We start from the raw sequence: 27,861 nt of genomic DNA, 5'->3' as shown, positions 1-27,861 counted from the left end.
AGCGGCGGCTAGCGAGCAGATAATGCAGATGTTTGAAAAAGTTCTTAAAATCCCTTTTGATGTGCTAGAATTCCCACACAATACTGCTTGCTAAAAATATGTGCTTAAGTAGCAGCCTTGCAGGTATTCGTTAATGGGATTTTACCTAAAAAGGGTCAAGTTGGGTCCTTTATGGGTGTAGAGTGTGCTCTAGGGTTCACAGGAAGTATGCATTTGGCTTTAGCGCAGCAAGTCTGAACGCATTTAAGTATCCACCTTGCAATTAATGAATGAATGACTGAATCACTTGTAAAACTTACCAGCTACCCAAAATGAGCATTCCAGTGCTACAGTAAGTTTGAGGAAGGTAGAAAGAGCGTACTTGTACATTCGGTAAGTAGATCTAAAGATACAGGTTTTCAATTGTTTTTTAAAGCAAATTTCGTTGTCAATGCCAAGCAAAGTAATCCAGCTTTCCTTACCCGCTTGATCCTACGAATTGCCAATAGTCATGGATTTGATGATCTCAAATCCCTGATGGGATGATAATGTTTTACACGTTCACTCAAATACCTGGGATCCAAACTATGAAAAGCCTGGTATGTAAGGACTAAGCTTTTATATTGAATTCTCTTGCTCACTGGGAGTCAGTGTAAGAATTGGAGATGTTGTGTTATATGGTGCTGATATGGTATCTTCAAAATCAACATGGGAGTAGCATTTTACACCAGCTGAAGCTGACAAACTAAACACCGAGGAAGACCAAGAAAAAGCGAGTTACCATAATCCAGTCTGGATGCAACCAGTGCATGCATGGCTGTTTTTCGCACTGCACCAGTCAAGATGGTGAAACATTGCTTTTAAAGAGCGTAAGAAAATAAAAAAAACAGATGCCAACAGTGGACAATACATTGGGGTGGAAGGATAACTCTGTGTCAAATTTGATACCCCGATTTGACGCTGTGCTCGAGGAGCAAGGGTCATCTTTCAATTCTTTAGGCCACCAATCATGCGACCAGATTAATTGAGGGCCAATAAAAAAATAATCTGAATTCCAGATTTTTTTCATTTAATTTCAAACAACCGTGGTTCATCCACTGGGCAACTAGGATGACACAAGACTTAACGGCTTCTTGAGATAGGCAGGATTTTTATCAATGGAGAACATCACCTGTGTATCATCAACACACTAAACCAGCTTAAGGCCACAGGACAGAACAACTGTACCCAAGGCAGCCATACTGATATTACATAACATTGGGATTTGGATGTGCCATAGTCTTTAAAGGGTATGATGAAGGTTAAAATGTTGAACAGATGTTCTTAAGGCTAATGTAGTACATGAGAGCTCTCATGACATTCAGAATGTTAAGGGCCCTTTCTGCTACCGACTCTGGTTATGGAAGAAGATGGGAGCTCAATGGTCTGGTTAATGTGGAAAGTTGAAACAACCATAGGCAGAACCTTTGGGCTGGTGCCAAGCACTACACCATATCTATGTGAACCTGAATAAACAGTTTTTGAACTGTAAGAGCTTGAAGCTCGCTAGTGCGTTTGAGGGAGGTGATAGAAATGATGGCGGTCATATTCCAAAACAAGAACTTTAGCTGACTGAGTGTATGGGTTCAAAGGGAGGATTTATGAGTCATGTGAAAACCACATTGAATGAAATGAAATGAAATGAAATTTGATTTGTAGAGCGCTGAAGTTCCAGATGGATGCTGGAGTTGTCCTTGGAAGTATGACTCTTTTTAGAGCCTCCATGAAGGTCTTTATGACTTGTAATTTAAACAAGAAAGAGTGTTGTCTGTTTTGAAGGTACGTTGCAACTGCTAAGTGTTTGTGCATAGAAGTGTAGGCAAGGCCTGCCTTGAATAACTTTAGGTCACAAATTAACTACCATATAGAAACTTTAAAGGGGTCTATTAGTTTGGAGATGCCATAATGCAGAAACTTTTTTCACTTTGTGATGTAAGTGGTGCAAGTAGTAGGCATTTTCGCGCTTCCCATTGGTTAAGTGTGCATTCCTCTGGGAGATTGAGATTACCAAACTCCAGGAATTTAGGTGCCAAATTGCGAGGCTCAGCTATTTGATTGGGATCTGGCTGTCTGAGCTGACTCTGATTCTAAGTGACGTCCGTTGTAGGAGCTTCTAATGAGCATTGCCTGTGATCCCTAGGTGCAGAGAATACCAGGGATGCCTCTCCCAGCTTGATTCCACTAGGATGAGAGTCATGGACACCTGGCTCATCTTCCTCACCATGTGATGAGGAGGAGAGGTGGAAAAATGGAGGCTAGTATCCATGACCAGTCCATCTACATCCATGGACCGGAGTACGGGTACCTGGAGGTGAAGGTTTGGAATTTTGAGTTCTCCGGAGTGGTTAACAAGTCTACCACCACCGTTGGAAGTACTGGTTAAGGATTTGAGGATGGAGTGACGACTGCACAGTGCCAAATCTTTTGAGCTAGCACAGAGAGGTGGGGGCAATAGGTGCCACTCTGCTGCTTGATGTAGAACAACAACTGTTGTGCTTTCGCTCTTTAATAGTACAGATTTCAAGCCAAGAAGTGAGAGGAACACTTTCAGGGCAGATGGTTCGAAGCTTCAAGTAGTTTATGTGGCGCCATGGTGCCCATGTGCATTGGATTGTCATCTTGTTGATGTGAGGTCCCCAATATATAAGACTCATCAGCTGTGATGGTCACCTGTGGAAAGGGGTCTAGATAGCTCCAGCAGAGTAACAGATTTTTGCTGTTCCACCAAAGTAGAGTGCTCTAGGCCCCGGTTATTACCAACAATAGATCCTCCTAATACCAGTCTGCTTGTGCCCACTGGTTCATGAGGTATTCCTGTAGCGGATGCATGTGGAATCTGGCTTGCAGTACAACTGCTATGCATGAAGCCATCAAGCTCAATAGTTTCATGACATTTCGAACAGTAATGGGATGGTGTCTGGGAAAAAAGGTAGCAGCAATTGGAATGCAATCACTGTCTGGTCGTTGGAGTATGCCTTGCCTGTCGCCGCATTTTGGATTCAGCAAAGGAAGGGCTGAGCTTGCTGTAGCTGGAGATGCACGTTTTTTGCATAGGTGGTGAAACCTATACTGTGAAAGAGAGGCACTGATTTTTGAGTATGGGCCTGGCATTGTTATTTGCTCTTTATCAGCCAGTCGTCTAAGAATGGAAAGAAGCGTTTGGCATTTGTGAGCATGTGCACTGCTACTACCACTAGGCACTTTCTGAACACCCTTGAAGCTACAGTGACTCCGAAGGCCAGAGGTCAAGAATCAGACTGAAGGAGCCTTCCTTTGGAGATTAAAAACTACACAATTCACGCTGCATTGGTATGCACGTACTGGTTACTGTGCTACCTTTTGCAAAAGTGCCTGACCCTCTTCCTCTAAAAGGTGAAAGTGAATTGAATTTGGAATGTGGCAGCAAGTTGGGATGTTGGGAGTGGTTGTGTGACATTCAAGGCAGTACACTTCCTGCACAATGGAAAGGAGCCACTGATCAGGTGTGATGGTTTCCCACAGTGGTAGAAAAAGCCGCAGTCTTCCTCTGACAGGTGCGATTTGATGGGGGAAGGAAAGGGCAGGCACTGCCTAAAGCAGGTGAACCACTTCTGCCTTACCAAGCCCATTAGTTCTATAGGACTCACTATGAAGGGACTTTGGCATCTGGGTTTCCGGACAGGAGTACTGGTATTTTTGGTATGGAAGTCTCTGACCTAAGCTCCCTGGTTTGGCACCTCCCCTAGTTTTCAGATTTGGGACTGTATGCCAGTGTCCATTTGGGTCTTTTTGAGCATATGGTGGAACTGAGAGCCAAACAGAAGCTCACCATCAAAAGGGATAGTTAAGAGGTGCTGTTGGACCTCACGACTAAACCCTGACACCTTAAGTCAGGCATGCCTATGGAGATGGATGCTAGTGTTAATACCCCTAGTGGTTGGTCTGCTACGTCAAGGGCATTAGCATTGCTAGCGACCTTGTTCTAAGGGACCAGCATCTGTCTACTCTCTTTCGGTGGGCCACTGGTATGTGCTGCAACAGCTACTCCATCTCCTTCCAGTGGTAGCGATCATACCTGAATAAGAGGCCCACAGGTTAGCAAGCACCAGTGTGTAGCTGCCCCAAGTGATACCTGCTTTCCAGTAGCATCAATGTTGTTGAACTTCTGTCAGGTGGTGGGACCACCCACCCTCGACCTGTGCAGAGACCCTTTTGCGGGTTGTTTCTACTATGAAGGATTCTAGAAAAATGTGGCCTCCGAATATAGGCTGGGTAACTTGTGGTGAGCTTTTCGTCAATTGCAGTGGCAACTCTGACCTTCACTCACAGGCTCCCTGAAGTTGTCATTTTCAGACATTAGCATCGCCTTAGGAATTGGCAGATGATGCATTGTGCATTCTGATTTGGAAAGGAGTTTGACAAGAAATTCCTTGCCCCTCCACAGTATGGAGTTTTACGTGGTAGTGTAGTGCAGCCCTTTGAATGACTGCATACTAGCCATACTGTCATTATTTGGGAATGATCCAGTAGGGTCCTGCTCCATGTCTTGCACATCCTGTAGGTCTAGCACAAAATACTTCCAAGGATCATCTCCCTCCTGTGTCCTTCATGGTTAATTCCATAGGTCTTACATATATTCAGTATCTTGGACGAGAGTGTGGTGGTAGCAGTTGTGGTGAAGGGTATTGGTGAGGTTGGTGGTTGGATGAAATACAAAGATGCAATCATTGCAGCAAAAGCTCTTCACATCTCGGAAAGGATCCTCACTGCTCATAACAAACCTCAGGAGATCTTTTCAATCATGAGGGAGTTTACATCTGATGCAAGGACTCTTCCCTCTCAGACCCCGACGCAAGAATCTTGTAATGCCTTAAATAATTTCTTTATTGAAAAAATTGCCAAGATCAAGAAGACGATTCCTTCAGTCCTCCCTGATGATATGCCAGCCTCCCCTCCTGAAAACCCGCTTTCCTTGCTTTCTTTCCCTGCCCTCGACCCCAGTACCCTGGCCAAACTTGCTGCTCGAGTCAAATCTGGCTCGCCTAACGACTGCTGTCTTCCCTCTGTCTTTCGCGACATCTGCCTGTCCTTGCCGGACTGCATCTTGCATTTATTAAACGCCTCATTGGAGGCAGGAGCAGTACCTAAATCCTTCAAGGAGGCTGTCCTTGTGCCCTTACTGAAGAAGCCTGGAGCTGACCCGGACGACCTCGCCAACTATCGGCCTATCTCTCTCCTGCCCTATCTATCCAAACTCCTGGAGGCACATGTTACTAGCTGCCTATCTGAATTCATCGAGCGTTCCAACTTTCTCGAACCTAATGAGGCTGGGTTCAGACCATCCCATTCCACCGAGGCTGTGATCCTGGCAGTTATGGATACACTCAGGGCTAATGCCGATAAAGGGACATCACAGGCGCTTGTCTTACTGGATCTGTCGGCTGTGTTCGACACGGTGGACCACAACATCCTTATCCCCCGTGCCTAGCAAGCCGGCATCCGAGGCTTGGCTTCTGCCTGGCTCAAATCCTTCTTGTCGGGCAGAATGCAGGCGGTCCGGCTTGGTCCCTTCACGGCCGCGCAGGTCCCATCCATCTGCGGAGTGCCTCAGGGATCTTCCCTGTCCCCTCTGCTTTTTAATCTCTATCTTCAGCCGCTCATTTTCTCCTTGAAGAGGTGGAATATCACTGTATTCAACTATGCAGACGATCTGTAAATCATCTTTCCGCTCAACACTCCCAATGCAGCCCTCGATTGCCAAGCAGTGATGCTACACATCCAACATTGGATGAACTCCCACCAGCTTAAATTGAACCCAGGGAAGACCGAGTTAATTCTCCCAGGAAACGGTCTCACTCACTGGGGCCCACAGTTCTGGCCAACTGAGCTCGGCTCCCCGCCCGTCCCAGCTAAGTAAGCAAAGAGTCTCGGGCATAATCGACTCGGAGCTCTCTCCTAAGCCTCAGGTAGGGGCGGTTGTGTCCTCATGTATGTTCCAGCTCAGAAAAATCATGAAAGTTTCCCACCTCCTGACACCAGAGGCCTTGATACAAGTCCTGATCGCCCTGGTGCTCCCCCGCCTGGATTTTTCAAACTCTCTGTACTACGGCCTACCTAAATTCCTCCTTAATAGGCTCCAGATTGTACAGAACCAAGCGGCAAGACTGGCCTATAAAACCCCGAAGTGGCAATCCGCGAGACCACTGCTTCATAGACTCCACTGGTTGCAGGTGGAGCAGAGGACTGCATTTAAGATCGGCTGTCTGACTTTCAAAGCTGTGTCCGGGACCTCCCCTGCCTTTCTCAAATCACTGGTTGTCCCTTACCATCCGGTACGTAATCTTTGCTCCTCCCATCGCCTATTGCTAGCTGTCCCTGCTACCAAACTAAAAAAAAAACGGCTGTCGTAGAATCGCCCATCTTGCCCCCGCCTTCTGGAACCAGTTGCCCCTCTCTCTCAAATCTGCCAATTCCCTCCTGGCTTTCAGAAAACTCCTGAAAACTCACCTCTTCACACAGACTGGCTAGACCCCCGTCTCTCCATCTCACTGCACTCAGCCAGTGCCAGGAAACCTTTTGGTGTCAGCGCGCTATACAAGATTCCCTTAAGATAAGATAAGATGGAAAATCTCTCCCATGGTAATGGATGTATATCCCTACCCTGAGTGCCCCAACGGTAATGTCTGGATCACTAATGGTGATTTTTGTGGTCTTGACTAGCACGAATCATGCATGTTTGCCGTACCATAGGCCTGTCTCAAGGATTGTAGTCTTTTTGCACAGGAAGGGATGCCCAATGCGCTATACTCATAGTGGTGAAAGGCTACATTTACCAGGAGTTAAGCAGCATGAGCAAGGTGGTGGCAGCACACCGGGTAGTGCTATGTAGGAGTGAAAAGGTCTTTTTAACCTGTGCTACCACTCATTTAAAGTTCTGTTGCTGGGTGCTTAACTCACCTTTGGACTAAATCAGCTGGTTTTGAGTGCTGGCCATTGTGTGTTTGGTACACATGTGCTGGGTACATGTGTGCCTGTGAGTGGTACAATACAGGGATAATGCAGTGCTGTGTAGTGCATGTATATCATATGGATGTACTGGGTGTATATGTGCCTGAGAATGGCACAATACATGAAGGATGTAGTGCTGTGCAGTGCGTGTATGCTATTCACAGGTGCTGGCTGTTTGCCTCTGAAGAGTACAATACATGGAGGATTCTGTGGTTTTAATTTGGTAGACCAAGTGCTGACTGGCGGACCATGAGGAGAAGAAGTAAAGGAATCACCCCTCACCCCTCAACCCCACCCTCCCAGACAGATTTGTGGATTGCTGAACTCCTGTAAGCTGGGTAGGACACAGTGGAGAGAGAGCCAAACTCATCAGTACACTTTGATTTAGAGAAAGACAACTAGGGAGGGGCTTGGGCACATCTCAGGAAGGATATGGGACTGATAAGAGTCACAAAGAGTAGGGCTGAGATCCTTGGGTACTCTTGATACACACATCATTGTGGCTGACATCCACGTGTGAACTCTCGTCACTCCCATGGCCTGTGTTGAGGGCTATCAGATTTGGAGTTGCTCCTGCTGTGACAGATGCTTTCTGGAAGATGTTGCAGATCTTGTGATAATTGCTCCAGGGGTAATTTGAGTTATACCTCTAGTAAAAGTGGAATGGAGTACATTCCATAATGCTGCCCTAGATGCATTCTAGAGGAAGCATCAGCAAACTATGGAAAATATGTCACCTCAAGGCTGCAATGCACTAGAGTCTCCTGGACTTAACCCATCTGTTCCCAAGTCTCAACGGTGGAAACAGAAGTTTTCCTTGACACAACAGTGCTATTCATGTCATGGGGCTAGAAAGGGAACCGCTGGACCAGAGATAGAAAGGAGAACTAAGACCCTGTACGAATTAGTGTGTCGAACCTGGAGCAGCATTCCTAAAAATCCGAGCCCGATGGTGGAATAAAACAATTTGAGATTGAGCCAGTGAATGGGTGAACTGTGGACCATGGGTGTAGTCACAACAGCTACTATGGAAACCTTTGAAGAAAAACAAGTTGAAAGCGTCACGTCCAGGCTCAACACTAGAGGTCAGTGGTATGCAGAGCATATGTTACTGCCACACAAGCTACAAATAAATTACTCCTTCACCCTAGTTTAACCTCTTTCATGGTAATGATTACATACATAACACATGTGATATACTACTCTGTGTACATACCTAAACCTTAAATCAACTCCTATGAGTCCTGAAATGGACCAGTGCTGTTCTTGTCCAAGCATGTCTGTTCCTTAGGATATCCCTGAACTAATCAGACACATCATATTAAGCCACAATAGGTCTTGTGGATCAGGTCAGATAATGATGGTAGTGAAGAATGAACCATATAGCTGGTGCCACTGCTTCTTCCATTTGATTCTCTTCCTTGTCTGCACCTGCAAGTTAGTTAAATAATAATGGACATTTCAGAGGATTTCAATTTAGTGTTAAAGCGTGTGTTCCTTTTTGTCCCTTAGAGCTAAAGATGGTCATGGAATAACACCACTGTCTGTGTCTGTTTTTCATGCTGACCCACAAGAGGCTGTTCGGCATAGAGCAATACAATGTTAGAATGAGTAAGTCTAGTGCATGTGGTTTTTTTTCTGCCCTTTCCTTTTGTTACCAAGCCACACTGCTTAAAACTTAGAACAACTTTTAGGAAGTAAAGGCTGGTCGCCGAGGTAAACTGGGTGGTCAAAGAGGTCCATGAGGGAGGAAATGGATAGTGTCATCATAGACGGAACTAATCCGGAACCACCGGAGACTTCAAAAGATGCTCAGCTTTGAAAATGCAGACAGCCATATCTGATCAAAAAGGCAGCACTAAGTTATTAACCGCACACCTATGTTAATTGTGCATCAGAGGCATTTAGAACCAACCATTATTAAACAACCAAGTAGCACTGGAGACACTTAGAATTGACCATCCATGAACAATTTGGTAGCAACAAAAGTTTCAGGTGTACCAATTCCTGAAAGCACTGAAGGCAACAGGGACAGCACTTAGAAATACACATGTCTAAACTATAATGCAGTACAGAGTCATTCAGAACCATCTCTGGATAGGCAGCGGACTATAAATATTAATTACATACATTTATAATCAATGCCAAAGCAGAGACATGGAGCTGTTCCATGGTGGGCAACCGCAAAAGTCTCACTCCAAACAAATATACACAGTAGGAATGGAAAGCCCAAAAGAGCCTCTAGTTCAGCCAGAAAGCATGGCTTACCAGAAAAACACAAGAAATTCCATTGAAATCGCCTCCCAGCCTAAACAAAACAGCAAAATGGTTCCAAACCCAAAAACCTAAGGAAAGCCACTACAGCAAAGAAGTAACACAAACCAATAGGGAACAACACTCCAATTCACTACAAATCCAATTTACCCCAAATCTCTGAATGCACACACTTCCAATTACATTTGAGCAGAGCTTTGGGGGAGAGAAAGTCACAGCACTAAAGCTACAAGTCAAGGTTATTAAGCCAATTTAAAACAAATATGTATAGAAAACAAGAAATTATTAATTAAAATACAGCCGTATCAGGGATTCTGAGATTTAGATAGAAAACTAGAATCATGGGGGTAAGTGACCACTTAAGTAAGTGCATAGAACACCCCCTTTCTAGCGGATCACATATTCTATTGAAAGATGAAAGCAGAGGTCCTGTGAGAAAAAGCAAACAGGCTAAAAATACATTAAAAAACACTCAAAGGAGGAAAAAACAGGAAAAGATTGAAAATGGTTAGAGAGGTTATAGAGTTAACAACAGGCAACGCTTTCTGAGCAGGCAATTAACATCGTGCTGGATGAGAAATAAAATGAAATGCAAAAGAGAAGAAAGGATCCAAAGCAGTTAGGTCAGAGTGAGTGTGGCAAGAGCACTGATGAAGATTTAAGTCATGCACGAGAAGAGACTGTCACTCACTGCCCGCAGAAGGAGAAGCAGCAGCAGCAGCAGCAGAAGTGGTAGGAGTGGAATTGGCGTAGGACAGAGCTACATGGGTTGGGCTAGAGACATGTTTAACGTCATGGTGCTGGCTAAGGATGGAGGGCTGCCGCCTGAGAGCCCCTTGCAAAGAGCTGGAGCCGGTCTGGAATGTATAAACTACGTCCATCTGCAAAGAATCAGAAAGTGAGACAGCTTCACACCACAGTTATAGGGAGGAATAAGAGTGAGGAGGGAAAAAGAATGCAGAGAGGAGGAAGGGGGGAAATAGGGTAAGGGTTTCTCAAAATGGTTATGGTGCGAGTACAGACGGAAGGTGGGAAAGGTGTCAGAGAAAGTGAGAACCAGAAAGTAAGACAGCGTCATACAACATTCATTGTGAGATTGTAGAGGGGGTAAAGAGGGATGGATGAAAGGCAGGAGAAAAGAAATACCAGTAGGACAACATCAATATCACAATTATAAAGGGAGATATGGGAATGAACAGGGAGAAGAGATGAGAGATGGTGGAAAAGGTGTCAATGAAACCTGAGAGGTAAGAGTTTCACAAATCACACCTCGGGTATTTTAAGTGGGGTTGAAGGAGGAATGGAGTGAAGTAGGAGTACAAAGAAGGAACTGTGGGAAAGTACCAGTCTCACACCTTTGTGCGAAGTGGATTTGAAAAGGAAAGAAGAGAATGAAGGATAGGTGGATGGAAGATGGAAGGAACTACAAGGTATGGCAGCTTCACAGCTAAGTATAAAGGGTATTTATGAGTATGAAAAGAAAGGGAGGATAGGGAGAAGGGGCAAAAGAAGGAAGTATGAAAAATAACAGAGGAACCAGCAAGAACTTCACATCAATTCAATGGAGATATGAGAGGATAGGGGGAGTGGATAAAAGGAAATGAAGTAAGGACAGGCAGAGGGAAGAATGGACAATGGTAAGCAGGAACAGGGAAAAATGTTGTAACCGCTTGATGACAAAGCTATATATGGGTTGGAGGGAAAGAGACAAAGCTAACATAACAGAAGAAAGAAGATAAAAAAGGAATGGCAGAGAAAGGAAGAATACAGGGAATGAGAGAAAGAAGGACCGGGATAAAGGATAAGAAAGGACAGAATGCGAGATAAGGAGGGAAGAGACCATCAGATACCTCCATTACACTACAGATAAAGGAGGGAGATAAGGAAGGAGAATTACAGACTGAGGTAAGGAGAAGTCTAAGGGAGGAGGAAAGGAACTGGGAAAAAAAGATTATAAATAATAACAACATGGCAGCTTCACACCACAGTTATAGATAGTAGATGGAGCGAGTGGAGGGGGGACAAATCCAACACAGAAGTTCACAGCCCAGTTACAGGGAGACATGATAGGAAAAAGGAAATGCTCAAGTATGGGATGAGACAGGACAGATAGTCAGCATCACAAGACAAAATACAGAAACACTGCGTTCACATAGAGATATAGGTGCCATGAAAGGGGCAGAAGAAAGGAGGCACAGGGGCAAGTGGAACAGAAAGACATGAGAAAATGGGTCAAGTAGAAAAAGGGTAGGAAAGGATCCGGGGAGAAATGGCAAGGGGAGAAAGGGGAAAGGAGGTATGGCGGGGGAAGAGGAACAGGGAAGCAGGGGTATTCACAAGTGAGGGACAATAGAAATGTAGTGCAGAGAAGCCAAAGGAAAGGTGTAGGTGGTAAAGAAGAAGAGTGGGAGTAAGAAGGAGAAAAATGGCAAATAGGTACTTAATGAAAGATATAGGCTAGCTGGGTGCAGAATAGCACAGTTGTTGTCAAGAAGATAGGCACTAGAGAGACGAAAGGAATAGAGTTCTTGGAATGCAAAAAGGGAAGAAAGCAGGGAATCGGAAAGAGTAAGAGAAACTTACCTTCCAGATAGTCCTATGTTCTACATTACACCTTCAGTCAGCCTTGTCTTTTTAGCCAACCGCACTTTTGCACATCAATGTAATAGAACAACCACAAATGAATAATCCACAATGACAAGAGCTGTTGACTAAAAAGGCAGGACAAGCAAAGGCATCATATAACGTGGGGCCACCTGATCACTATGCAAAACATGCAGCAACAAAAGCAACCACATAGGAATTTTAAGTTTACAGTTAGTCCCTGCAAAAGCACTGCAGTGACCTCTGCATAAAAAATGCACCCACAGGAGGCAGATGGGCAGGGGTACACACTTTTATAAGTGTTGGAATCCAGTGTCTGTTATTAGCTGCAAATGACACAGATCATGACTTCATCCAAAGCCTGCAACTGATAAGCTCTGCCTAAAAGCCCCCACAGAATTGGGACCCTTACAGAGACCACAAGTTCATACAGATGGACATGGTGGCCCTTCCCATCTATCTAGACAGTGTGAACGCCAATCCGCACATTCATTGATGGCGCATCTACCATCAAATAAATACATGGGGCTTTCCAGAGAGTCTTAAACACCACACAATGCATCCTTATTATGTGGAATTAGGCAAACAAATCTTTTTGACAATTCCATGACTATGATGGTGACTGTACGTGCCTTTTTCCCTAAACCAACACATGTCTTTACATCTTGGAAGGCCTATTTCTTTCTGGGTTAGCTAGGACCAAAACAAATTCTAACTGCATAGACTAGGGCTTTAGCAGACAAGTATGCCAGTGGCATTTAGTAGATGTTCTCACTTGGGAGTTCCCCCTGAGCTCTCAATGACGCAGATTGATGCCTTCTAGCTCAACTCATAATCATGTCTTAGGCACGCAGTTTGCCTTTCTGTTCTTGTACTGTCACTGCCATTTTCAATCTCCTTTTCTGTACAGTATTGCATATCCTAGTAACCCTTTGTATAATATGATATTTCATGTGCCTAAAAGTAATCTGCAATTAAATATACACACCTGCATTTTCTTTTTAGAATTCTCACACAACAGGTTTATATTTTCCATGTTGGGTGAAGCATTTGCATAGGGCTTGCAAAGGGTGTGTTTGAGTATGGCTACCACTTTTAATCGTTGCAATGCTTACTCTGCCCCCAAGGTGGAGTATTGATGCCATGTGGCAACTGAGGATTAGGCCGATCTCTCAATATGCTCTGAGAGAACGCACACCACACCTGTTGGGGTATGATGTTAAATCTTAGAACAGTAATAAGAGGGAAAAAGAAAGGAGGCGGGAGAGAGAGAGGGGGAGCGAGAGTCATGTTGCAAGAGAGAAGAGAGAGAAGAGAGAGAAGAGAGAGAAGAGAGAAGAGAGAAGAGAGAAGAGAGAGAGAGAGAGAGAGAGAGAGAGAGAGAGAGAGAGAGAGAGAGAGAGAGAGAGAGAGAGAGAGAGAGAGAGAGAGAGAGAGAGAGAAGGTTATTTATTAATACCGGATAAGAGCTAAGAGGGCCAGATAAGAAGGGAGGGCAAGAGACACAGTGGGGCACGCATTTGAGATGTGAGTCAATGAAGAGGAAGACAAGGAGGAGCATAGTGATAGAAATGGAGGGGAATCCTGAAATTACAAAGGGTACAGATGACGTAATCACAGCAATTACACAGATATACAAGATTATTGGTTGAAAAAAAATCAGCAGTAGGGAAGGCGTGATGAAAAGCAGAAGAACATAGGAGTAGGATACACAGGAATACAAAGTCACCAGGGTAGGCAGAAAAAGGGAAGGCAAAAAAAAGACCATTTGTAATATACAAGACTGTAGTACAATGTCCAAAAACTAAAAATTTGCAGAAAAGTTGGTTTCTATAGAGCACCGAGATTCTTCTTGAGTTCTCAATGGCGTAACTTCTTTTCTACTGCTTTAAAATGAAAATGTTTTGGTCAAAGCACAATCTAACATATATATATATATATACATACACACACACACACACACACACACACACACACACACACAAATAAAACAAGGCAGCCTGTACAGAGAGAGAGGGGGTTAGATCAGAGCGAAGGAAAAAGAGTAGCTATATCCTTCTCATTTTGTGTGGGTAGTGGTATGTAGCCCACCTAGCAATATCTAAAGCATGCACCTTCAGAAAAAAATCCATCTGCAATGTTCCAGTGTGGAGGGGCAGGGCAACAATATTACTCAGGGTAGACCTAACTGGAATTCAGATTTTTGTGCCGTGGAATATTCTGTAGAGCATCTTGTAAATTTCAGGATTCCAGCAGAAATGACATTGAATGAGAGACACAAGTACATTGAGAGAGAAAGATTGGATACGAAGAATATGAATATAAATATAAAGCGAAGGTGAGAGAGACAGAAACAGATACTTTCCTAATGTACACGTTTCTATATTCAGCAATTGTCAAATATAGAATTCTCAGAAACATGTGAGTCAAAGATTCTTTAAAACGCGTCACTCCACAAATATTATGTCAGACAACATTGGTACCCATAAACTCTCCTCTTTATTATTCACTATGAACTTTATGTCTGTTGACTATTCACTGCAGTAATCCGAGGTGCATTTGGGCAGATCAAGTAGGATCCTGAATGAAGGACTGGAAGAATGACCTCCTCTTCAGAGCCAACCACTTACAAGTCCACGCATCTATCCCTCCAGGGAAATCAACGTAAAAGACTCCACCTCTCTTCACGTGATCTGAAGAGTGGGTTACCTGTGAGTAGAAGGTTCAGCATCCCTTGTTGAACACCAGCATGTATGCAAGCAAAGTTAATCAGAGTGCACCACAGAGAGATTCCATGGCACTTTCTGAAAGCTGAGATGACAGAAATATGTGCTGCTGCATTGATCACTTGCTTTGACTCCATAACATATTAGGTGTATTTGGAAAGGAGACAATAACTGCAGACAATCAACTTGAGGGCATTTGGCACTGAATATCAGGAAGTTGAAGGCTGGGTGGACCTGCTGGGATTCAGACCAGTGACCAACAGGCCCAAAGGAGCAGGTTCATGCGATGGACAACTGAGATACCAGACAGAGCTCCAGAAGGCTTTAGTTGGCTACCTCCTGAATCTCTAAACTCTCTTCTTTTAGGACATGGTCCATAAATTAAACCTATATATAAATACCCAAAAGTATCTGTCATAACTCCGCAGTGAAGCAAATGACTTGCAGCTTACATGGTTGTAGAAGATACTGAACATTGTTTATGACCCAACAAATGAATGCCTTTCTTTTCTTTACTCAGTGGAATTCAGGATGGGTTTGACGGTACATAGCTTTTAGCCACTGCAGAGACTAGAACTGACCCAGAATACATTTTACACTAGAGAGGATGCTGGTCCGCAGGCCTATATTTTTTCATCACTTGATGAGTTGCCGCCTTCATCATTAGTCAGTATTAAAGGAGTCATATAGCAAACAATCCCACAATAGGGTTTCCAAATTTCCCAGACTACATGAAACAAAGGGACATTTCAGAACCCTTATTGCTGGAAATTGTTAATGTTCTATTATTAAGTAAGAGGACAAGCGTTTTTCTTTCTCTGGCTGGTCCTTTTACAAAGATACCCATGGAGAGTTCCAGTAGCCTTGAAACCAAAGAGGCAAGACATCTCACTGCAGGGCAATGTTGGAGTGTCCCAAATCGCAGATGTTGCAGCCTAGAGGTCAGATAATCGAAAGCGTAGTTTTAGCACACCTTTGTTTATGACCTAATAGAATGCGGCAATCATCTATTGGGGAAACTCTTGATGGGCAGCCTGTAGGACAAAAATTAAGTATTAACCCCTAGGATGACAGTGAGAAGGTAGGTGCCTCCTCAGGTTGTGAGAAAAATATAGTCTTTGCAGTAGAATAGCAGACAGTTTTTCTTCCTTTGAGTCTCCGAGACAGCATGTGCACTTCTCTTCTTGTGGCTACCATAATTCAAAGGGAAATAGCTTCGCTTTAAGTCACGAATTGAGTGAAGCATATGCCAGAAAACTCGTCATCAAGACAGAGGAGAAAATGGGCAGTAAGAACATTTCTGGAGAGATTTGACAGAGAATGAGAATGGATAACTAAATGTCTTAGATGGCATCAAGCTGGTTGAAAGTGAACCTCATTAGCATGTGTGTTGACATCCAGTGCTTTCACATTAAGGGCTCAGTTGCTGCATTCTATGATGGGTATCTCAACTGAGGGACAGCTGATGAAAAGAATGACATTCGAGGCCAATAGAACTTTTGAAATCAAGTCTTTCAATGTTGTCAGGAACAGTGTTCACAGTATTTGTTTGGGATCTGGTTAGGGGATCAACGGGCGTCTAAGGAAGAGACTTGATGAGAGATGGGAGTTTTCTAGCTTTCTCTGATGGTTTGAACCCTCCATCAGTAAGAAAAGACACATACTTTTTGAACACCAGGTTCCTTAGAGATAAAGGTCTTCTCTGTTCGTTCTGCCAAAAAAGGCATCCTACAACAGTCTGGAGGCCAGAACAGAGAGCGATCATCTTTTTCTGTACCTCACGAAATTAATAATTCAGAAAGACTATAGGCATGACTGGAAAGCTATTAAAAATAGGCAAGTATTCAGACTGCAACAGTACTGCACACTGGCACAGTTCGGGAGGAAGCACGAAACTAAACTGGCAGAACAGTTTTCTTCCATGGAAGGCTGTTAGGTCTATCTTTCACTTTCATTGATTTTATTCCTTTTAAAGATGGGTCTTAAATAGCTTCAGAGGCCTTTGTGCCTCACAGTTTTATTTTTAATCAGCAACTGGCCATGTTTAAAAACGAAAGAAATAAGCATCGTGATTAGTGTGCATATTTTTAAAGTATAGCAATTGTCAGGGATTCCACTAACAGGCAGATACATGCACTCCATAACAGGTAACAGTACTAGCCTGCCTGTTTGGCAAAGAATGCAACTTCTTTTTTTATAAGAGAAGGTAATGGACAGTTAAAGCCTGATGGCTCACCAAGGCTTTTTTCAGTTTCATGGTATTCATTTTAGATCTTTGAAATTGTGTAAAGTTACCAGGGTACGGTTTTCTTATGCTTTAAACTAACTACGACAGCAAGGACCACATTATTTGCATTGCACTGCGACTGAAGCAGTCCTCTTAAGTGGTTGCACTTTTAATTACTATTGTGGAGCAGGTCAAATGGATCATTACCAATAAAACATACATATGACCTGATTATGAATATCATGGTATTGACGGTGACCAAACTCAGCTCATGAAATTTACATTACAGTGAGGTAGCACAGCTCCAGTATCATGCAATAACCAGTTAAATTCCATGGAATGGGGAATAACCATAAGGACTTGGTCGTAAAATCACACTGTATTCCCAGTTCCATTGGCTCTAAAGCATACATTTAGCACATCCTCTAAGCAGATGGCAAATGTATGCTGCGGTTTCTGCGGTGAGGTGAGGGAGGGAGAAGTGGGGAGAAGTGTAAGCTAGATTCTGGCTATGCTCCCACTTACCTGAAGAAAATGGTGAAAGAGATTTGGCTGCTGCAGCAGCTAGAACCTCTTATGATTTTCCAGTTGGAATTACTGCCCTGTAAAATTCGGTCCTGTATTAAAACACCTGAAAAAAAACGGGTGTGAAAGCACCAGCTCCCTTAGAATCACGCTGAGTGGAATTCCACTGGAAGTCATCCGAATATGGAAAATAAAGAACTGTAAACAGCATCAAGAAAATATCTCAGCATGGAGGAGAATGAGGATTTGTAGGCAATAGTGGGGTTTGTTACATCTGCATCCAGCCTGAGATATGTGAATTGATCACTCAAGACAATAATAAGTTTGAGTGCCGAGTTTTGCCATGCTTTTTTTTTTACTCTGTCATGGGGAAAACGTCTTGGAAGAACTGAGCACTCTTCCTTATCTTGGCGTAAAATTATCAAAGTAAAGCATTTTTCATAGAAACAGCAGATCAGTGGCATTGGAGCAGAAATATGTAACGGACTTTCACAACAAATTAATAAAGTGACCCATGTCGAGACTGGATTTGCGTGGCCAAGGGGTTGGATATATGGGGCCTAACACCTTTGCACCACTCAATTTCAGCATCTAGTGGAGGTAAATGTAACCCGTTTTTGAGCAATAATGCATTTCATGATCAAAACAATGCCTTGTTTTTCTTTCTGAGCGAGTAAGCTCTCAAGCAATAACAAGCACAACAGGTTACTTAGCCGAAGCTTCGGAAAAAACATAGCCTGGAGCAGTAAAGTTAGCACTTCTGTTGCCTGCACTTTGTTACACTTCTGTTCCCTTGGGTCAGGTTTTATTGTCTCAAGAGACTTCGCTTTACCCAATAAGTCCGGTCCTGTGCGAGGTAAAAACCTCACCTCACCTGGTACTCACTCAGGTGTTGAGAGACCCCGCCCTGTCCGTCGGTGCCTCGGTCCTACCCAGAGTTCGTGGGACCTCCCACGAACTCAGGACAGGAGTGAAGTCCACCCTGCCTGTATGGAGGTATTTTTTATTCACCACTATTTTTATCACTATTTGCAGTAGCTAATCTTTCTTGGTCCTGAAGAAAGCCAGGGCAAGTAGCCCCTATTGGCTGAAACTAGTAGACCGTAGTTGAAAACAACGGCTTATTTGTTAAATGCAGTTTCTGCACGCTTTTAATTTGGTTTGGAGGTAGTATTGGAAGTGCTTAGATAACTTTATTCAATTTCCTTTTTTAACTTGCACCACATTTTTTGCACTGCACTGTATGTTAGCCCTTGCACATAGGTCGGTAGGCATACGAGTATCTTCTGGTTCCTGTTATTTGTACACTAGACTGCACCCCGCACAGTCACCTCTTGTGTTAATGAGGTGCGGTGACAGGGAAGTTGGAATTCCAGATGACACTGGCCACGAAGGGCAGTTGATGGAAATCCAGAAGCCACTTTCCTATGTTAGAATAAGGCTGTTTTAACTGCATTGTCTCGGTCGAGACACCCTTCATAGTGAGTTGTATTTTCCGGTAGTTTCATTTCCTTTTACCTTTCTTCATGGTTCTAGTTTTTCTTTAGTTTTTTTTTTAGATGACCTCCAGATTCCACTTGTTTCTGTATTAGGTTGAGAAGTGGGGATTGAATCTGCTCAGTTGGTTGGTAAATATTGTCCCTTGGACCCTTGTTCTCTAGTAGAACTGTGTTTAATACTATAATGTGAATCACGGCAACTCTCTGCTGGAGCTGTCTGATGTATTCTTTGCAAGGAGGGGTGGCCGAGTTGCAAAAAATACTTGAGATGCTGCCTACACAGCAATTATGACTCATTAAATACACAGCTGTTGTCATTTTAAGGAATTTCAAACAGTTCATGAAGAATTCGTCTAATCGGCAAAACGCCTGCCTAAGCAGTTGTGGCACATTGGGAGGAGGGGGATGGATCGGTTAATCAGGGCCGGATACAGAGTTAACCATATTAAGGTGAACAAACCAGTTGGTAAGCAAGACGTCCTACAACAGAGGTTGCCACATTAAGACAGACCACAGAATAGGCCTTGATCAGATTCTGGTGTTTTCCTTAGGAAATATCATAACTTGGTGAAATTTCAGCCTGAATGATGACTCAGACTTAACATTTGCACTCCGCTTCACTCAAGTTGCTGGAAGTAGCTCATTAACTGCCATTTTTCTTGAAGAATAATTTTGCATTCATGTTTTTTTTTCTGATGAATGCCCAGTCTTTCCACAGATTCTTCATTTGAAGTATCCCCAAGCGTTCTAGTTGATCAGGAAATAGTTTTTGCAAAACAGACATCTGCCATGAGGTGGTGTAGCTGCTGTACCAGATGTAGATCTACTAAAAATCATTCAGTCTACTGATTTTGCTGATCCATGTAGGTGCCACCGATGCCATGATATTCACTCCTCTTAATATCCGTATTCCAAAGAAGTCTGGACAAACAAGAGAGCAGCCAACATTATACACTAAAAAGTTACTAAAGAATAAATCACTTCATCAAGAGCATAGAGGTGAGATTCTGATGATCGACGTAAGACAAACAGCTCTCAATCGAACATCAATTTTCTTGTTCACTTCAATGATGGCTGAATGTCAATGTGCCATTGATGGGCTAGATGTCTAAATGAGCACCCCAACTCAACAGGAATGCACTGACCAAATATGCCACTTGAGCAGTGTCTGCGCAAAAGCATTTTTCCAACAACAAATTATGTGGTGTGGATCTTACAGGACCCTTCTGCGCCAGTCCCTTGGCCATAAACATCCTCTCTATATTCTTCAAGATGTTTGTATTGAGGGAGAGGGGGAACTGGGGTGGATGCCTACTGGAAAAAGGTAGGAAACATCAAATGAATAATCTGAATGACCAACTGAGATGAGGTTTTCTCGTTCTAATGTGGCAGAAGTCCAACTATCAATGAATCTGCAGGGGTGTTGTGAATCATCTAGATGAATATGGTTGCTACTTCTTCCTCACAACTGGGGGGAATATTGCTGTGGCCCAGGAGGTAATGGGGTGCTTGAAATGGTTTTGACTGCTGGGGTGTACTGTAACCATAAAATCTGCTGTATTTGGGATAGAACTATCTAGTTGTTGATACCAATTCTGGAGAATCGACCATGGCCCTACTTTCAAACATCACCAGACAGGAACGTATTGCTTCCTGCAATAGGCATGAAACACCAAAGGGCATATCCATGGTTTTTAGCTGTCTGTCTGCAAACAAATCTGTAGACCGTGGTATCTTACAGGAATCATTACTGTGCATATGGATCTGGTAACCAAGTTAATTGTGTCAAATTCAGAGCAAAAAATATGGTAAGAGGTATCTGTTCCATCTTTCACCAATTAGGAAAAGGTCCTCACATATGCATTTGAAGATTGTTTGTGACAACAAAAGTTATTCCCCAAAAGGTGCATGAGAATCATTTTGCTAGCAAACAAGAGGCACAGGTGGTTCTGACGGCAAGGGCACTTAAATCCCATATTTTCCTATCTGCTTTGTATATGAATTCATTTAGTCTCCTTCTCTACAGGGGCATTGAAAATGCATTTAGTTTAATTTTAGCCGAAAATTGTTGGACCGCCAAGCTCTGCAGAGTCTGACGAGAAAACAAGTTACTTACCTGTAACTGTAGTTCTCCAGTATTGGAAGCTTTCATAGATTCACATGCCTGAATTATTCCCCATCGTTGAGACGGGAGTCTCCGGTATATAAAAAAGCAATGCATACCAGTATAGCAAACTGAAAAACAAGCATTTGCAATGCAATAGGTCTTGCATTAGGAAAGTTTGAGCTATTGGTATTGTAAATGACAATTTTAAGGTCTCGTGGCGTTAACCCCGCGAAAGCGCGGTCTCGCCAGAGACCTATTGTCACTGGCTTCGCTTTCCAGAAGACAAGACCTGGCCACGCGCATCTGCCAGAATCGTATCGGAGCGGGTGGCGCGCACAACCACGCGCTCAGATTCCGGCAGGCTAGTCACACACACACCCACACAGACACGCGCGCACACACACACACAGGCACACACGCAGAGACATACACGCACCTACACACACACTAGCGCACATACACGCACGAGCGCACACGGGGGGCGAGGGCAGGAGTTTCCCTGCAGATTAGCAGCACTCCCCATCCCCGCTGCACAGCACTCAAGCTCCTCTGCTCCCCCGCCCCACCCCCCCTCCACTTCCGCCCATTCTCGGCAGCAGGGAGTGAACGGATCGAAGATAGCCCCTCACCTCCCATCAGTGGCAGCGCTCCCGCTCTGCTTGTCCTCCGCCGCCCCACCTCTCTCCCCATCACCTGCAACCGGTGCCAGGCTGTCCCCATGCCTGGCGATCCCCTCAGACCCCCTTTGGCATTGCAAAGTTCCTGCAGGGCGAGAAGATGAGCGTCCTGAAGGAGGACTTCGACAGTATCCTGATGCTGAAGGAGGAGCGAATCAAGGACCTGGAGAGCCAGCTGGCCCACAAGGACGAGGTAATCCAGGAGCTCAAGCAGGAGTTGCACTAGTACCAGTCTGTGCTGCCCATGCCCACCAACAGCCCGCACATAGGGCCCAGGACCAGCCGGGGGCAGGGCATCTCGGCTGAGCCGCAAAGCTACAGGTCCTACCACAACCTCACCAGGCAGGCGTTCCGGAAGTTCGCCAAGTCTGACAGGTAGGACAAGCTGGGCTCTCGGCATGCGTGGAGCCGCTGCACTGGCACTGTGGGCTGCATGCATCATGTAGCATGTGTGACCTCTCATGCATCATGCAGCGTGCGTGACCTCTGGGGCGAGTGTCAGGTCAGTGCAGGCGCAAGAGTCGCCTTCTGTTCATCGACCATGCCCTTCCCATCCCCAGGCCTGAGGTGTCCGGGACTTGGCAGATTATGTACAGACCAGGCACCAATTCCCATACCCAGGCCTGAATCTCTGTCCTTAACGTAACCCAGGTCTATCCGTGAAAAACAAGGAAAGTAAACTTTTTGGGAGATCACAAAGTAGATCATTTCTGATTGGGGTGCGCGTAAGGAAGGTGGAGTGATGGCTATCCCAATTTCTCCAGGCTTTTAGCAAGTGACTGTGACTAGTGTGGGCATGATTCTGTGGTGTTGCTCACACATGTATTACTTGTGCACTAACAAGCAAGACTAGCACTCTATATTACTGGCAACTTTGCTTCGCATAAGTAATAGCTAACCATTCACAAACAATGTTTATATACTAATTGCAAATAAAAAAAAAATTATGCAAAGCATTGTCATTTACAATGCCAGTAACTCAAACTTTAATGCTGAGATACCTATTGCATTGTAAATGCTTGTTTTATTTATGTGTTGGTTTTGAAAATAGCTAAATTTATAGCTTTGTCATTTACAATGCCAATAGTTATAACTTTCGCAAATGTGACACCTATAGCATTCATGGTGGTGGATTTGGTGGACATGGTGGTGGTGGAGGTGGGTGTGGTGGAGGAGGTGGTGGACATGGTGTTGGTGGGCGTAGTGGTGTTAGGCGTAGTGGTGGTGGACGTAGTGGTGGTGGACGTAGTGGTGGTGGACGTAGTGGTGTTGGTGGACGTGGTGGTGTTGGTGGACGTGGTGGTGTTGGTGGACGTGGTGGTGGTGGACGTGGTGGTGGTGGACGTGGTGGTGGACGTGGTGGTGGTGGACGTGGTGGTGGACGTGATGGTGGTGGACGTGATGGTGGTGGACGTGATGGTGGTGGACGTGGTGGTGGTGGACGTGGTGGTGGTGGACGTGGTGGTGGTGGACGTCTTGGTGGTGGACGTGGTGGTGGTGGACGTGGTGGTGGTGGACGTGGTGGTGGTGGACGTGGTGCTGATGGTGGTGGACGTGGTGCTGATGGTGGTGGGCGTGATGGTGGTGGACGTGGTGGTGATGGACGTGGTGGTGGTGGAAGTGGTGGTGGTGGAAGTGGTGGAAGTGGTGGTGGTGGAAGTGGTGGTGGTGGACGAGGTGGTGGTGGTGGACGAGGTGGTGGTGGTGGACGAGGTGGTGGACGCGGTGGTGGTGGACGCGGTGGTGGTGGATGTATTGGTGGATGTGGTGGTGGACTTAGTGGCGGTGGTAGTGGATGTAGTGGTGGTGGAGGTAGACATGGTGGTGGTGGATGTGGTGATGGATGTGGTGGTGGTGGACATGGTAGTGGTGGACATGGTGGTGGTGGTGGATGTAGTGGAGGATATGGTGGATGTGGTGGTGGTGGACGTGGTGGATGTGGTGGTGGTGATGGACGTGGTGGTGGACGAAGTGGTGGTGGTGGACGAAGTGGTGGTGGTGGTGGTGGACGTGGTGGTGGTGGACGAGGTGGTGGTGGACGAGGTGGTGGTGGACGAGGTGGTGGTGGACGCGGTGGTGGATGTGGTGGTGGACTTAGTGGAGGTGGTAGTGGACGTAGAGGTGGTGGAGGTAGGCATGGTGGAGGTGGATGTGGTGGTGGTGGACATGGTGGTGGCGGACGTGGTGGTGGTGGAGGACGTGGTGGTGGTGGAGGACGTGGTGGTGGTGGAGGACGTGGTGGTGGTGGAGGACGTGGTGGTGGTGGTGGACGAGGTGGTGGACGCGGTGGTGGTGGACGCGGTGGTGGTGGATGTATTGGTGGATGTGGTGGTGGACTTAGTGGCGGTGGTAGTGGATGTAGTGGTGGTGGAGGTAGACATGGTGGTGGTGGATGTGGTGATGGATGTGGTGGTGGTGGACATGGTAGTGGTGGACATGGTGGTGGTGGATGTAGTGGAGGATATGGTGGATGTGGTGGTGGTGGACGTGGTGGATGTGGTGGTGGTGATGGACGTGGTGGTGGACGAAGTGGTGGTGGTGGACGAAGTGGTGGTGGTGGTGGTGGACGTGGTGGTGGTGGACGAGGTGGTGGTGGACGAGGTGGTGGTGGACGAGGTGGTGGTGGACGCGGTGGTGGATGTGGTGGTGGACTTAGTGGAGGTGGTAGTGGACGTAGAGGTGGTGGAGGTAGGCATGGTGGAGGTGGATGTGGTGGTGGTGGACATGGTAGTGGCGGACGTGGTGGTGGCGGACGTGGTGGTGGTGGAGGACGTGGTGGAGGACGTGGTGGTGGTGGAGGACGTGGTGGTGGTGGAGGACGTGGTGGTGGTGGAGGACGTGGTGGTGGTGGAGGACGTGGTGGTGGTGGAGGACGTGGTGGTGGTGGAGGACGTGGTGGGGGTGGAGGACGTGGTGGTGGTAGTGGACGTGGTGGTGGTAGTGGACGTGGTGGTGGTTGACGTGGTGGTGGTTGACGTGGTGGTGGTTGACGTGGTGGTGGTTAACGTGGTGGTGGTTAACGTGGTGGTGGTTAACGTGGTGGTGGTTGACGTGGTGGTGGTGGACGTGGTGGTGGTGGACGTGGTGGTGGTGGATGTGGTGGTGGTGGACGTGGTGGTGGTGGACGTGGTGGTGGTGGCCGTGGTGGTGGCCGTGGTGGTGGATGTGGTGGTGGTGGTGGCCGTGGTGGTGGTGGACGTGGTGGTGGACATGGTGGTGGTGGCCGTGGTGGTGGCGGAGGATGTGGTGGTAGTGGTGGTGGGCGTTGACAAGATCAATCCGGTGAAAGCACACAGTAAGTCCAGTAAAAAACAAGATGCGAATGCCTCTTCTATGAACGGATACCAACTAATTCATCTTTGCACCACAATAATGAACAAGCTGCTGATGCAAATACAAATAAAAGTGGCTGCTGTGAAGGTCTGGTCGTTGCAGTTGGATCCAGGAGTCCATGCTTGCCTCAAGAAACACTTATGTACACTAGAGTACTGAACAGGAATCTAAACATCACACCTAAGACCCATAAAACATGGAAATGTTGCATATAAGCAAGCTCAGAACTTGGCAGCAGTGGCTCACGAGTTAAAATGTGTTGGGATACACAAGTGAAAAACCAAACGTTCAAGTGTATACAAACCTTTGAGCAGAAATTAAGTTCGCAAATTTTTACCAACCCATTTTCAGCACAAAAAACCCTGCTATTCTGGGCCGCCCCTTGTTTCACCTCATAACATTACATTGTGCCACCTATGATGAGGAATTCACATCACACAACCTCACGTTTCACAGAAATGGAACAGAAAGCAAACCAACATTACATCAAACTGCACGTTCCCTATTAGGTCGAAAGTGCCAGCCATCTTGAAAGAGTAAAAACCACTCTCTTTTATGTGCTAAGTACATATGCAAACCAAACATCACCCTCGCTATGTTTGAAGTCATTGAAATATTCTAAAATTATGTTCACAATAATTAAACTTAATAAAAATAAGTCCTAATCAATGCTACGGAGAGTGACGCAAATAATAGAAAGATGTCAAGATGCAAGACGGACATGTTCGAGGATTCAAACTCGTTGAGTAAAAGCGATCCAGTCCAGAATAAGAGCTACGTAAACAAGCAAACAAAAGCGACGGGTAGGAGGAGGTGGTGTGGGGACGGCTGCGCACGGGGAGATTAAGTTAAGTAGTAGCAAACTAACTCCATGTTTGTACCACAGAACGCGCTGCCAATGCAAAAAAAAACAAGGCAGGTGAGAAAGATAAGAAACAAGGAAAAACAGTGCAGCGCGGAAGATGGTAGTCACTGAACTCCCCTTCCATAAAGGAGATTTTACCCTATATACCATTGACCAGCCCACCCTGTCCTGACAACTCCTGGCCTGTACCTGCACCCAGCCCCTCCCCCGTTGCAGCAGGTGTCTATACCTCTGTCCAGCCGATCCTGTCCTGAAGCAGGAGTCTGTATCTGTACTAAGCCCCTCCTGTCCTGACACCACCGAGGGTGCCTCTGCCCAGCCTTCCTGTCCTGAATCTGTTCCCAGCCCCTCCTGCCCATAAGCAGGTGCTTGCTTATACCTGTGCCCGACCCTACTGTATTCAAGCAGGTGCCCTTTACCTCTGCCCAGCCCGACTGTCCTGAAGCAGGTGCATATACTTCTGCCAACCCATGCACCCTGCAGCAAGAACACTTGCCTAGCGGTGCGTGCCTACTCACCCAGTCCTTTCTGCCCTGTAGTTCTGCCCAGCCCCTCCCCTGCTGCAGCAGGGGTCTATACCTCTGCCCAGCCCTACCGTCCTGAAACAGGCGCCTAGCGGTAGATGCCTACTCCACCAGTCCTTTCTGCCCTGTAGTTTTGCCCAGTCCCTCCTCCATTGCAGCAGGTATCTCGACCTCTGCACCGCCCCTGCAGCAGGCGCCTGAACCCTCCGAGCTGCAGCACGTGCCTGTAGTTCTCCGTCCTGCAGCCTGTGCTCAGCCTCTGGGTGTCTGGAGCTGATGGGGCACTGCTCCCCCCGCGGGTCCTCACCGGGGGATGGAGGACGAGTCCTGTCACCCGGCGGAGCCCCTCTGCTGGCTGCAGGGGGGTGGGGGTAGAGTCTGCAGAGCTGCTATGAGGAAGCAGTTTGCAGAGCTCCTATGAGGGTCGTGTGGGGGGTTGGGCAGAGCCCCCCCTCCCCCCGTGGCTGCTGCGAGGGCGGAAGGCAGAGGCGCAGATCCTGTTACCAGCCCTTCATCCTGCCAAGCAGGGAAGGGCGGGTCGGAAAATCATATTAGAAGAATCTGAACTCTGGAAACCCCCAAAATAAGTCCGACCACGACAAAGAAGATGAATGTCTACTAAACAGAACCCTAGGGCACTAAACACTGCCTTTTCCACCATGTAAACGAGCTCCTTTTGAGATAATTATATGTATTTATATCCTATGGTGACGGTGTGAAAGCGCGGTTGATGTGCGCTGGAGCCTCTACTGAAGGGCTGTTAAGATCACCGGGTGAACTTCCAGAGTGACAATTGACTAAAATGACCACATATCTACGAAGCAAATATCGGTGTCATTGGCCCGGTCCGCCTGCCTCGCGCCCTCTGCCTTCTTTTGTTAAACAAGATCAAACTGTGCGCTGTAAAGGACACGTAACAGTAGAACCGGTGAAACGAAAGAAAACAAACTTTTTGACTTTTAAAGGGGAAGTTGGAGATCCCTTACAAACAAAAGTCCTTATGTCCTACACAAACACGTGACTAAGTCCGGGCTGTGACTGAGAGGGCGGGGGCTGCCCGCGGACGCGTGCCATTCCTAACTTTCGATATGAGCAGCGAGGTCCGGCGCCAAAGCGGAGTGCGGCAGCTGAAGTCCCGGGTCCCAGGAGGGGGCCCGGGCGAAGACCAGCGGATAGCTGGGGCTCCCAAGCCGAGACGGACCCGCTGTCTGCCGAGGGAGAGAGGGACTCGCGGAAAGAGCCCGGTGAGTGTGGGTGGGATGTGTGCGAGCGTGTGTCTGTGTGGGTGTGTGTCTGTCTGTGTGTATGTATGTATGTGTCTGTGCGCACGTGTGTGCGTGTGTGCGCATGCGTGTGTGCGCGCGTGTGTCTGTGTGTATGTGTGTATGTGTTATCCACTTCCCGGCCATGTAGGACAGGAGATGTGCACGGCGTGTGGGTGAACGTGCGTGCTCACATGGGAGAATTCCCTGTGCGTGCCCATCCCCTGTCTCAC

At 46.3% G+C, this 27,861-nt stretch overlaps 1 protein-coding gene across 7 annotated transcripts in view; it reads right to left on the bottom strand.

Annotated features, from left to right (window-relative positions):
- ATP2B4 (ATPase plasma membrane Ca2+ transporting 4) overlaps nucleotides 1-27,861 on the bottom strand; it is a 780,797-nt gene that overhangs the window by 26,412 nt on the left and 726,524 nt on the right. For 2 of the 7 annotated variants that reach the window (XM_086923500.1, XM_086923501.1), the window contains one exon: nucleotides 9,971-10,160. The exons of 4 other annotated variants lie outside the window; for them this stretch is intronic. In XM_086923500.1, the coding sequence (XP_086779626.1) occupies nucleotides 9,971-10,160 (190 nt within the window). The remainder of the gene's footprint in view (nucleotides 1-9,970; nucleotides 10,161-27,861) is intronic. One more of the 7 variants, XM_086923502.1, reaches the window with a different exon arrangement.

This window comes from Lissotriton vulgaris, chromosome 5 (assembly GCF_964263255.1).
Source record: "Lissotriton vulgaris chromosome 5, aLisVul1.2, whole genome shotgun sequence".
NCBI classification, from domain to species: Eukaryota; Metazoa; Chordata; class Amphibia; order Caudata; family Salamandridae; genus Lissotriton; species Lissotriton vulgaris.
Note: the sequence above shows the minus strand (reverse complement) of the source record. Positions and strands in the feature narration are given on the sequence as shown.